At 53.6% G+C, this 12116-nt stretch overlaps 2 protein-coding genes across 2 annotated transcripts in view; both read left to right on the top strand.

Moving 5' to 3' along the window:
- FAM102A (family with sequence similarity 102 member A) overlaps window positions 1-7529 on the top strand; it is a 37773-nt gene extending 30244 nt beyond the window's left edge. Inside the window, exons 10-12 of the mRNA XM_027650131.1 lie at window positions 36-157; window positions 1293-1362; window positions 2269-7529. Of these exons, the coding sequence (XP_027505932.1) occupies window positions 36-157; window positions 1293-1362; window positions 2269-2314 (238 nt within the window). The 3' untranslated portion in view covers window positions 2315-7529. The remainder of the gene's footprint in view (window positions 1-35; window positions 158-1292; window positions 1363-2268) is intronic.
- A 995-nt stretch (window positions 7530-8524) lies between these two features.
- Window positions 8525-11065, top strand: DPM2 (dolichyl-phosphate mannosyltransferase subunit 2, regulatory). The gene is made up of 4 exons (XM_027650388.1): window positions 8525-8611; window positions 9091-9180; window positions 9845-9947; window positions 10229-11065. Exons 1-4 carry the CDS (start codon window positions 8609-8611, stop codon window positions 10285-10287), a joined length of 255 nt encoding a protein of 84 aa, XP_027506189.1. The 5' UTR covers window positions 8525-8608; the 3' UTR covers window positions 10288-11065.
- Window positions 11066-12116: the final 1051 nt, after the last annotated feature.

Raw genomic sequence — 12116 nt, 5'->3', positions numbered from 1 at the left:
CTGAGTAAGTTTACCATGTGTTTCCTCTCCCCCAGGAGGAAAAAGGATTCAGTGGAGAGTCACCCAACCCGAGTGGATGACACCAGGATCGATGCTGATGATATAGTGGAGAAAATAATGCAGAGTCAGGACTTCACAGATGTCAGCAATACTGAAGGTGAGAGGGGGAGTCTCAGAGGGGATGTCTGGGCTGTTCCTTTAGCAAGGCTGACAAGAGTTTACAGTCAGCTCTGATCTGCCAGGGGCTCCCTTCCCCTTTTGACAGCTATTTGCTTTCAGTGCTTGCTGGGTGTTTCTGTGGTAGATAAACCATGTGGGTTTGAGAGCTGCACATCCATTCACAAATAGCACTTGCTGCTGTTCCACACGTGACAGCAGAGGTTGAACAGGAGCTCAAACATGCAGAGGGAGAGAGAGGAAAAATACTGATTCTCAGTGCAGTGGAAATCAGTTACATCAGCTGTCTGCACTGCTCTAGTGGCCTCTGTCCAGGGTCAGCCCAAGGGTATTTATTAAAATAAGAGAGCACAACTGGAGGGGAAACAGCACATCTCTGCAAAAGATGGGAATAACTATGGGTTATAGTGTGCTGGTGACCAGGTCTGGCTGAGAACTTAAGAAGGGGTTTTATCCTTTATAGTCATAGCATCTGTTAAGAGAAAACTAATAAAATAACTGCATTTGTTTTCATTTTTCAGTTTAGCATAGAAATGAATCTTTTTCATCTGATTTTTTTTATCTGAGGTTTTTTGTTAGGTTTTAAACTTGAGCCTAGCTTGTTGTATGTGCTTCTTTAGGTTACCATTAGTCACCTTAAATTGTTGTACATGGTAACACTCTTATCATATGGGGATTTACACCTCACTTAGCATGAGTTAAAACTAGGCTGAATGCAGCTGCCTCTTGCCAGCAGAACAGGCTGAGTGTCTTCTCCAGTGAACCTACAAAAGCATCATGAAGCCCCATATCTCATCTGTTCAGATGTGCTTAAGCTGACCAAGAGCTTGCATCAATGGAATTGCCTTAAAAGAAGCAGTTGGAGGAGTACCACTGAGTTAATTTCTCTGCCTTTACTCTTCCAAAGCTTCATGTTATGGAGGTTCCCTTTCAGAGCAAGGAGAGGAGATCCCAGGGGCTCCATTGCTGTGGGAACACCACCAGAAAGTGTGCCCATGTATCCACAGAAACACATTTGTTCTGTGCTGACCACTGTGCAGTGTGTCTGGGAGGGGAGCACCTGGCAGGGTTGGTAGCTCTGGATTTTAATGTCTGTGTTGCTTTTCTCTCTGCAGACAGTAACCTGAGGTTGTTTGTGAGCAGAGATGGAACAACTACGCTGAGTGGAATTCAGCTGGGAAACAGGTAAGCTTCCCAAAAGCCTGGCAGACAGAGGGTCTCCAGGGGAATTGGTGAGCTCTCTGTACCCAGGAAACTTCCACCTTTTGCTGCAGGAGAGATTTCTAAATATCATGTGCTACATGGTGGCTTTATTCCCACATTAACGCCCCTGAGATCCCTTTGGAGGCAGGCTACAGCTGCCCTGGAGTATGAATGTAGTTCTCAGCAGGAGCTCAGAGGGATAATGGCATTCTAATTGTTAGACCCAGGAACAGAAGTAAGGAGTGAAAGGACAAAATGGTAGAGGCTGGTTCCCGTTTGCTCCTGAAGGAGGGAGCTTTGCCTCCTGCTGGCCTGCAGCAAAACTGCGGCAACAGCCTGGCTTATTGTCCCTTGTCCCTGCCTCTTATTGTCCCTTGTCCCTGCCTCCTCCATAATCGTGGAGGGCTTGTCCTCTCATGAAAGCCTCCTGAAGCAATAAAACTTTTTCTCGCCACAACAGCTCTTAGTACAATGCCTCGGCCAGTTGCCTTTGAGCCTTTATTGCACCTTTTGAGTCGAACAAAAAAAAAAGCAATAATGTTAATACAAAGATGTGTCGAGTTGGTGGCAGAACTGGGAGCACAGCAAAGCCAGGAATGCAAGCTCTTTGTGCAGGATGGGATACTCCCCCCTTTCCTCTGTCCTTTGGAAGGGTTCACGTGTTACACCCAGCTCTCTCCAGCTCTCTAGTCTTGGCTTGCCACGTCTCTGTCTGCTCGGTGTTACGAGGGCTGACTTCCAGCCAGGCTGACTCGTGATTTGCAGTGTTTTGTGTGGGGTTAGAGGACGGTGTTTGTGAGTGGAGAGCTCTGAATCAGAACTTGCTTGCTCGAAGTGACTGCGGAAAATAACCTGCCTCCCTCCTCTTCTCCCCCTCTGCCTCCCCAGGGTCTCGTCTGGAGTTTACGAGCCAGTGGTGATTGAAACCCACTAAATGTGAAGAACAGGGTAGAGCTGCTGGACACAGGCCCCCTACCCAGTCCGCTGCCACATGGATGCCAACCTTTACCTCTCTTCATGCAGCATTCCAGAAGGGATTTCTCCATGCCCCTCCCCATACATTTGCACTGCAGAACTACTCCAAGACCACTCCAGAACATGCACTTTCCCTGCATTGGCATTGTCCTTCTCTGCTTCCTGGTCCTTCCAGTGCCTGCCTTCCCTCTGTTCCTGCTGAGATGCAAGGTGTCTGTGGGGCTTATCCTTGGGCTAGTCCTGGAGGATGTTGCTCATGTGCATCCCTCACTCCACCCATTCACTTGCAGCAGGGAACTTCTCAGCTTCTGCCTCCCCAAAACATTGGGTTATACCACTGTGAACTCTTCAAACCACTGGGGGAGGGGGAAGCCATTCTAACCAAACCCAGAGCTGCTCGTTGGGGGCACGGTGACATGGCCACTTGCAGGATGCTTTATTCCATTGACTCTGCAAGGGAACATCACCTCCCAAGGCAATGGTTTTACTGAACAAGGTATGCTGTGGTGTACACCTCACCTTCCTACCCTCACATCCCCGAACATCATTTTCTCATAGGAAATATTTCCCAAAAGTGCATTTCAGAAAAATTCCGCAATCCAGCTGGGAGTTGGTGAACGGTTAAATGCGAGTGCTCGTCACACCACTGACTGCAGTAGCCCTTCCACTGCTGGGCATGGAAGGGAGTGGTCATCAACTAGCATTAGCAGGAGCACTTTAGAGATTACAAATTTTACCTGGAGGAGGCTTCTACTCGCTATTCCAGGAGTATAATCCATGTTTGCTGGACTGATTCAGCAAATAGTACTGTTGGAGCTTGGAATACAAAGCCTCTCTTTTTTTGTTTTTTTTTTTGGCTCAGGAAGGGAACTGCCCTTCTTGGACTGTGAAAAGAATATGGTTCTCTGACAGCCCTCCCCTGGGCCAGAGCAGGGTGCAGTTGACTGCAGTGGTCTCTCTGTTGTGGTGGTGATGTCGATTGCCTCTCTTGGTCTGGGCCAGTAAGGGGGTTGGTGTTGGTTGGCTTTTCTTGCCCTGTCAGCAGAAATCTGTGTCTGAGCTGGTTCCTTCTGGGGCTAGGGAGAAGCCACTGTCTCTGCCTTCAAGGGTAGAATGGGTGTTTGCTGCTGCATTAGCCACAGCAGCTGTTCTTACCTGCTCCGTGGCGAGTGAACTCTTCTGACAAGGCTTCAAACTGTTCTCTGGTTGATCTTTCAATTGCTCTTCTTTGGGTTTGGTTTCTGCAGTTGTTCAACACTTTAGCTGCCTCTTTCCCTTGCAGTGTGTGGCTGAGATGTCTCTCCCTTTCAGCTCCCACTTGGAGATCCTCCTGGCAGGCGAATTGCCGGCGAGGATCCGCGCAGCCTCCGCCGTGGGCCGGCAGCAGGCTGTGCTTGCAGCCCTTCCTGTACAGAGCCTCTCAGCTGATAAGCTATTTCTGTGTAGTGCCCATTCCTCTTTTGCCAGTGTACTGTGGTAGCACTCGACAGCCGTGCCCTCGGAGCAATTCCACACTCCTGGGCTTGACTGGGATGTGCCCTCCTCTGACACACACGTGTGTGTGTGCGCACAGGTACAGACACACACTCATCCTGCTCAGCAAGGAAAGACTTGTAACTGATCACGTTGTCGTTCAAATTCTTAGTTGTTTTAAAGCCTTTTTTTTTCTTAAAGGAGAAAAAAAAAACGAGAAAGGATTAATTGTGGTCTCTGTGGCCAGAACGCATGCAGATGAGCTACTGGAAAAGGGAATTTGGCAGAATGAGAAACAAGGAATGAAAGGGCCTTGATTTATAATTTTTTTTTTCACCCTTCTAGTTAAGGATGCTGCATGGGGAGTGCATGGGTGCTCAGCAGTGTGGCAAGGTTATACAGCTGCTTAGTCTGTTTTGATAGTTTCTCTCTTCAAGTTAAGAGGTTTCTTTCTGTATTTGGTCAGACCACATACAGGATATTCATCTTTTTCACCCTTTCCCTTCAAAGGGAAGTTAATTTGGACTAGGGTAAGAAGAGGGCACAGCCAACACCTTGGTTTGCTTTAATGTAGGGGAAAAAGTGTTGAATCTTGAGTCTGCTTAGAACAAAAGCTCTTTCACACTTGCTGGTGTTTTTTAGTGGTGAGCCCTTCTTCATTCAGCCTGGGTAGGTTTGGCACTTGCCAGCAGGCTGCTGAGCATCCTGCCCTGTTCCTGGGGTGCTGCGTGTCTGCAGGAAGGAGAGAACTGCTTGCTTTTCTCTCTCTCTGGGGCTCTGCCAGAAAGCCAGGCCTGGCCTGACCCTCTGCTCAGGTCAGGGTGAGGGCAGAAGGAGGCTCAGACAGCAGTGGGTGTTCCTGCCCTGTCTGTGGATGGCTGTGCAGAGCTGAGGGTCAGCACAGAGCCCCTGCTCCTCCCCAGGGGCCAGCGAAGCCCCTCAGGGAAATCAGATCCAACTGGGACTTGAAAGGAGCAAACATAAGCCAGGAAAGAGGCCAAAACACAGCTCACTTCTGCTGCTTTGCTTCTGTTCCCATGAAAAACAATGGCAGTCACTGTCAGAGCAGTTGGGATCCCAGGGCATTCTTCTGGCCTCCACTGGCAGGAATCAGCTACTCCGAGACACTGGCAGCTCGGCATGTCACGAAATCCCCAGTGAGGCAGAGGGAGGAATCTCTTCCCAGCAGAGCAAGAGGAGAAGCAGTTGAGCTTTTTGGAAAGCTGGTCTCATCTCCCCAGGCTGGCAGAGGCATAACCTGCTCCATCGCATCCCTGTGGCCAACCTGGGGCACATCTTTGGCTTCTCTTCCCCTGGCTTGGCACATCACTGCTTGCATTTTTGATGGCTGTGTCTCATAGGATATCTCTTCCTTGTCTCTGTGTTATTATTGACGTCACAGATCCTGGTCTTCATGTGGCTTTTTAGCTCTCCTACCCCTGATTCTGGATGAGAAAGCAGTCCTGGTCATCCAGCCTGACGAGGGCTGGAGCACCCAGAGCAGACCCCGAGGGAGGAAGAGCAGTCTGTTCCTATTTCTAGATCCCACGCAGTGCTCCTGCTGCATGAGCAATGCCCGGTGGTCCCTGGCTGGCCGTGGGCATCCGAGGTGGTGGTGGCCATGGGGTCACTGGTCCCACACACTCTCCTCTGCCTCGGGAAGCTGCGTCTCGTGAGCACTTTTTTCCTTCTGGCCTCAGTGCCGCCTGTTCCTTGTTGGACTTTGAACATTTAAGAAGTGAATCCGTTTCCAGACCCAAACCGCTGGCTAGTTTCCTTTGGGTTTTTCTCTTTTTTTTTTTTTTTTTTTTTTTGTGAAGTTTATGGAATTTTTTTTTTATATAAACCCAGCAGGCTGGTGTTTTTTTTTGACTGCATTATTGTTTCACTGATATTTTATTTCAGGGGGGCTGAGGGGGGGGGTGATGTTCTTCCCCACATTGTTCCCCTTCTAAGGGGATTCAGAGGTGGCTTAAACAAGTAAAAGGACCTTATTGGCAAGACTCTGCATCCCCTGGGTCTCTGATGCTGATGAGCAGGGCTGCTCATGCCTGGCTGGCTCTGGAGGGCAGAGCTGGCTCTCTGCTCCAGTCTGGGGGGCCATGCAAAATGTGTGGGCTCTGCTCTCCCAGTTTCTGGACCTTTAGCTGGTGGAAGCCCATTGCAAAGTGTTAGGAAATTCAATGTAACTTTTTTACTAACTTTTCTTTTTTTAAAACCGGTATAAAACTGAGTGAATGTCCAAAAGAATAGGCTTAGCCGTGACTTGGTGAAGGAGATGGGTTTCAGTTGGAAATTGTGATTGGAAAAAGGGGGAGAAGGATGTTGCTCCTCCATCATCTCCTGTATGGTCAGCACCTTAAGCAGGGGCCTCATGCTGTCCTGACCCTTGGAGTGATGGGCAGCAGGCGTGTGATTTCTCCCTCCCCCCTCATTGCCACATCACTTCACCCCCTGCAGAAAGTTAACAAGCCCTTTTAAACATTTGCTTCAGTTTTTAGAGGGTTCCGAACCAGGCCGAGACCTGAAGAAATAGGTATTTCATTCTCATCTGAATAGGAGGGGTTGACTTTTTTTTTTTTTTTTAATTTATTTTGTCGTTGCTGTTTTCTTTTTAAACCGGTGGCAGTGCAGCTGGGCTCTGCACCGCTGCCAGGATCCTCTGGGAAAACCTCACTCCAGGTACGCTAGAGCACCTCGGATAAACCCCCTCCTGGCGAGGGGCCCCCTCCCCTCCTCACTGCCTTACCTGGGGGCTGCAGACCCCCCTCTGCCCCTCCTGCCCCATCCCTGCTGCCCCACCTGGTCTCTAGCTGAGTTCTTGCTCTGGTGACTGAGCCCTGTGGACAAGGCCAGTCCCCAGGGACAGGTTCCTACAAACACTGCCTGGTCGCAGCTGTTTGTCCTTTGAAAAGCCACTTCCTCGCTGTGTGTGGGGGTTGATGAGTGCGGAATTCCCCCCCCACTCCCCTCCTGAGAGCTGTGTTCATCAGCCCCCCCACCCCATGCCATCCGAGCCCACTGCCCTCCACAGTCGCCCCCACCCCGTGGGGGACATGGAAACCTGGGAAATGAAAAGGAATTTGGGTGAAGCTCCGAGCGAGAGGTGCGGCTGAGCCTCGTGACCTGCCTCAAACACAAGGAGTTTGAGAGAGCCCATATTTTTGTGGGGGGAGGGGGGAAAAGAAGGGGGAGATGGTGTTTTATTTTCTTGAAAGTGAATTGAGCTCGGTGACCTTCGGCTGAGGCGCGCACTCAATTTGTATCAGATTCTATAAGAGAGATGGCTGATATTTTTGGAAAGGGAATGGGTCTATGCAAACTTCCAAAATTGCTTGAAAAGATAGTTTAACATTTTTTTTACTTTGAAATCTAAAGATGAATCTAACTTTTTTCTTAAAGCAGAAGTGCGTTTAGAAAGAGAAGCTACTTCCACTGCTCTATTTTGATGATGATTCTTGGAAAGTTTGGGCTGGAGGGAATGACTATTTTTCACCATTTTTATCTTGCTCCTCTAGTTTTTTTGTTTCTTTTTTTCTAACGGAATGCTGTGCCGTCTTTGATTCAACAGATTGTGTTTGTATTTTCTGTATCTGGTTCCTAACGTAGAGAAATAACAAATATATGAGGAAATCAATATAATGTCAAATGTTGTTATGGTTTTGGGGGAAAAAAAAAAAATAAAGGTTTTTGGTACTTCACACTGATTGTCCTTGCTCTGTTTCTTGTTTTTAAATGCATTTAAATGTCTGCTGAGGAAGCAGGAGGTTGAGAAGGGCGTGCTGGGGCTTGGAATAGGATTTGGCTTTGCCTTCTAGGATTGCTTTGGCAGCTGGGAGCAGAGATCCCTGCCAGCCCTTCTCTGCAGATGGAGAGGGGAGCTGGCAGCACAGCTCTAGTCCCGTGGAAGCAGCAATCCCAGGGAAAGGTGACCTGGCCGAGTTGCCAGCAAGTGTCCCTTGTTCCTGAATGCCGTGTCCCAGCCAGGTTCTGTTCGATCTCCCCTGTCCTGCTCTGCTCCCAGGCTGGGCCAGGGGAAGGAACCACAGCCCTGCAGGCTCCAGGAAACGGAGTGGAGTTCTCTGGGTTCTCGTGGCTTGTGCCAGAGCCGCCCCTCTGCCACCCCGGGCTGGCCATCCCCCTAAAGGAGGGCGAGCCAACTTCAGTGCCCAGATACTGCTGATGTGGGACAAGGCTGGAGGGGACCAGGGCCCTGCCAGGAAAGGCTTTGCCCTTTGCACCTGCCCAAACCCTCAGCTGCACCTTTTGAGCCCCGAGCAGGGTCTTCCCCTTTCCCTCGTTTCGGGTAGGGAAGGCAGCCGATCCCATCCCTTCTGTCCCTTGGCGGCTGCGTTTCGCTTTTCCCTGCGGGTGTGTTTGGAGGAACGGCCGGGGCGCAGGGTGTCAGTGTCCCCCGGGATGCACCCTGTTCACGAAGGAGGCTCATCCCCAGGCACCGGGGAGCTCGGAGCTGTGGAAGGGACCTGAGTCGCGCAGGAGGGACAGGGAAGGCGGGAGCGCTGCCGGCCCATCAGGCGTTATCCCCCTGCCAGGCTCGGGTAATCCCTGAATTCCCTGGATTTGGGGGCGTTCCCTGGATTTGGGGGGCTGATGGAGGCGGGGGCGGGGCCTCCCACACGCCCCGCCCAGCGCCGCGCGCCCCCAGCCGCCCCCGCTGATTGGTCACCGCCGGGCGCGGGACGGGCGGGGCTGTCGGACCGCGCGCTGATTGGTGGGCGCTCCGGAAGGGGCGGTGCCGGCGGGGAGCTGCCGGGGCGCCATGGTGAGTGCGGGCAGGGCCGCGGCGGCGTGAGGGGGGACCGGCACCCCGGGGCTCCTCCGCCCGCACCCGGGGCTCCTCCTGCGCCCACACCCTCCCTGCTCGGCGCGAGACCACGGGAGGCTTGAGCTGATTCGCGGCCGGGAGCCCGCGCGGGGTCCCCATGGCTGCCGCCCCCGCGGAGAGCCCGGGCCTGGCCGCCTCCCGAGGCCGGCGGGGTCGGTGCTTGGGTGGCCCGGGACGGGGACGCGGGATGTGAGCTGGCTCGGGAGACTCCCAGTTACAGGGGCCAGGCGGCCCCTGCAGCCCCCGCTAGGTTGTCCCACCGCAGCGGCCTCGGACCCACGGTGTCCCATCCCCTCGGTGTCCCGGCCGCAGGTTGTCCCGTCCCCGAGGTGTCCCGGCCCCCCGGTGACATAACAAAGGTCGGCGGCTCCTGCACAGGCGCTGATCCCACTCTAACTCCCTTTCTCCCTTCGCAGGCCACAGCGACGGACCAGCTGGTTGGGTTCGGCTTGGTCGCCTTCAGCCTCGTCCTGTTTGTTTACTACACCCTCTGGATCATCGTGCTGGTACGGGTCTCCTCTGGACATTATAACACAGTCACTCCACACTCAGGTGGTTCCCTGGCCTGGAGCTGTGTCAGTGTCCTGGCAGTCCTGGAGCCATGTCGGTGTTCCTGGCAGTCCTGGAGCCGTGTCAGTGCTCCTGGCAGTCCTGGAACCATGTCGGTGTTCCTGGCAGTCCTGGAACCCTGTTGGTGCTCCTGGCAGTCCTGGAGCTGCTCCCGGCAGTCCCGGAGCTGTAGATGCGTTCACTGCTATGTGGGAATCCTCACACTGCTCTCTAGTGTCCAGAGCCTTCCACTGATGGATCCTGGCGGGATCACCACGGAGCAGAGCCATTGTCAGCTGCTCCCTTCTGCAGGGCAGAGAGACTGGGGATTTGCTGTGCTCTGCATCAGCAGCTGTGCCCACCCCGAGCCCCCGGGGCTGTGGGACCCCCTGTGCCAGCTCCAATAGCCCTGCCTCGTTGTCCTCTGAACACCAAAGCCTTTGCTGCCCGCCCACTGCAGCCCCTACAGCGCTGACAGAGCCACGTGTGGGTTGGGACACCCTGTTTTTAGCCACCTCACACTGATATTTCCGTCCTGCTCCCAAAATCTCGAGGTTGCAGGTGCTGGGGGCGTACCCTGGTGTTGTACCCACCTGCTGACTGCCCTCTCTGTCCCTGCAGCCCTTCATTGACAGCAACCATGGGATCCACCAGTACTTCCTGCCCCGGGAATACGCAGTTATCATCCCCGTGGTGGCTGGGCTGCTGCTGGTGCTACTTATAGGTGAGAGTTATTTCTGTTCTAATTAGAAACTTCTAAATTAGGAAGAGAGAAGAGGGTTGCTTGGGGCTTAGCTAATGTGTGACACTCGTGACACTCTGGCTGCTGCCACAGCTTAGCCTGGCACAGGAACTCAGGGGTGTGTTTGTGTGTGGCTTTGGCTGTTTGAACCTCTGGGCAGTGGAATTTTCTTGCTCTCTCAGCTGAGGCTCTGTTTCTCACTACCAGAAGTGCCTGGAACTACAAGTTTTCTGGCTGAATGTGTTCTCTCTCTCTCATGGCAGGTGTTTTTATAATGATCGTGATGTGGAAGAGCAGGAAACCTGCCAAGAAATCGGACTGAAGGCCCGGCTGAGATGAGGAGAAGGTGCCCACCCTGTGGCATCGTAGCCAGGAAAAGACTTTTCCTGCAGCTCTGGGCAGACGCCTCCTCCAGGGCACCCAAGCTGCTCCCACGTTCCTTCCAGCAGAGACTAAACCACCTGTAGTTTACAACTTACCGACCAAAGGGAAGCAGGACTCATCCAAAGCTCATCAAGAGAGGGACCAGAGCCCTGCTGAGGGACCTGCTCCACAGCTGGGGCTGCCCTGCCCGGCCTCTGGACACTCCTTCCCCTCTGCTCTGGCCCTGCCCAGTAGTTTGTTCCTTCTCGGATTTTTTAAACGTTTACATACAGTTCGTGGGGGTTTTTGGATTCAAATTTGAGAGGAAAGAAATGAGACTTTGGGCTTGAGAAGGACAGGTTTGCATTCTTCATTTGCTTCTGGCAGGGCTAATCATGGTGCTGGGGGCTCTTGCCTTTCAGAAGAGGGGCCCCCGTGAGGCTGGGTGTGCAGAGGATGCAGGGACAGCGCTGCCCTGTGCATATCCCCCCCTGCAGTCACCTGGCTGAGAGGGTGCCAAGGAGATGTCCTGGATCACAGGGAATTGTTTGGGTGTAGTTCCTATCACAGCTGTCAGTGCTGGCTGGGTTCCTGCCCTGAACAAGGCTCCACGTGGGGATGGGGATGAGCAGGCAGGTATGGTGGCACCATCCTTCCCCTTTGTGATTTCCTCCCCTGGCAGCTCCCCTGGACCACAGCCAGCAGGATCACCCTCAATAAAGGTCTGCAAGGTCTTAGTCCCTGTCCTCTGCCCGTGCCAAGGGATGCCACAGGATGGGTTCAGCTGCATGGCCCTGGCAGTGCCCGACACCCTGCTGGTAAGGCCCTGCTGGTGGGGTCAGGCAGGGAAACACCAGAGAGAAGCTGGCCCAGGCCAGGCCAGGTGTACCCAGCCTTGTGCTGGGAGCAGGTTTGGGATGCTCTGACCCTTCTTGCGTGTACTAGGAATTTCTAGAGAGCAGCGTGTCCTGTCTCCCATCCTGCCAGGGGGTGATGCCGGTGGCTGGGGTGCCACAAGTCTTGGGCTGAACCTGGCTGCAGGAGTCACTGGGTGGTTCTCAGGTGAGGCTCTGGCTGGAGGTTTGTTTCCAGCTCTTGTAGAGGCTACCTGGCTGTGCCAGGCTGTTGCTCTTGCCTCCCTGAGGCCGAGTCCTCATCCCTTCATTCTCCTTTGCTGCTCTTTCTGATGAGGAATCCTCATTGTCCTTCCAGCCCCTCACCCATTGGTAGGGGGGGCTTGGGTGGGTTTGGGCTGGGGCAGGGGGAGGCAAAAGGGGGAAGAATTCAGTGGTGACTGAAGAGCTCCATGTCTCCTCCCCCTGGCACTGCTTCCTGTGCAGAAGCCCTGTGGTGTCCCTGTCAGTGTCCTTTCTTCCTCGCAGTCCAGGCCTGTGCAGGACAGAGTCAGGAGCGGTTTCAAGGTTACATCTCATGTTTCTTTATCAGCAGTGGGAGAAATTAAAGCCCGGTGTCCCATCCTGGGCTGGCTGCGACTTGCTCTGGGGACACATCTCTCGGGTACTGTGTGGTTTGACTGTGGCAAGAGGGGCTGTAGGTGACAGGTGGCCCCCAGGGCCATCAGATGGGGCCCGGGGCACCGAGGGGTCACCCGCCTCGGCCCCGCTCCTGAGCTATTCTGGATCCTTGTGCTCCCTGGGCTCACCAGGGTCCGGCGTGGTTGAGAGCTGGTGGTGCACGGAGCTGAGAGAGGAGCTGGGGACGGGGGGGGGCTGCAGGGACCCCCGGGCGGGAGTGGAGCCTGAGAGGGCAGAGCAGGAGTGGGGGAAG

Source organism: Corapipo altera, unplaced genomic scaffold (genome assembly GCF_003945725.1).
Source record: "Corapipo altera isolate COAL_440 unplaced genomic scaffold, ASM394572v1 268, whole genome shotgun sequence".
NCBI lineage: Eukaryota > Metazoa > Chordata > Aves > Passeriformes > Pipridae > Corapipo > Corapipo altera.
The sequence above is the reverse complement of the archived record's forward strand: the minus strand, read 5'-3'. Positions and strand labels throughout refer to the sequence as shown.

Excerpts from the sequence above, each read along its gene's own strand:
- DPM2 (XM_027650388.1), top strand. Across the intron at positions 9,181-9,844 it reads CCCTCTGGATCATCGTGCTG|CCCTTCATTGACAGCAACCA; the intron begins GTACGGGTCTCC and ends CTGTCCCTGCAG. Across the intron at positions 9,948-10,228 it reads GCTGCTGGTGCTACTTATAG|GTGTTTTTATAATGATCGTG; the intron begins GTGAGAGTTATT and ends CTCTCATGGCAG.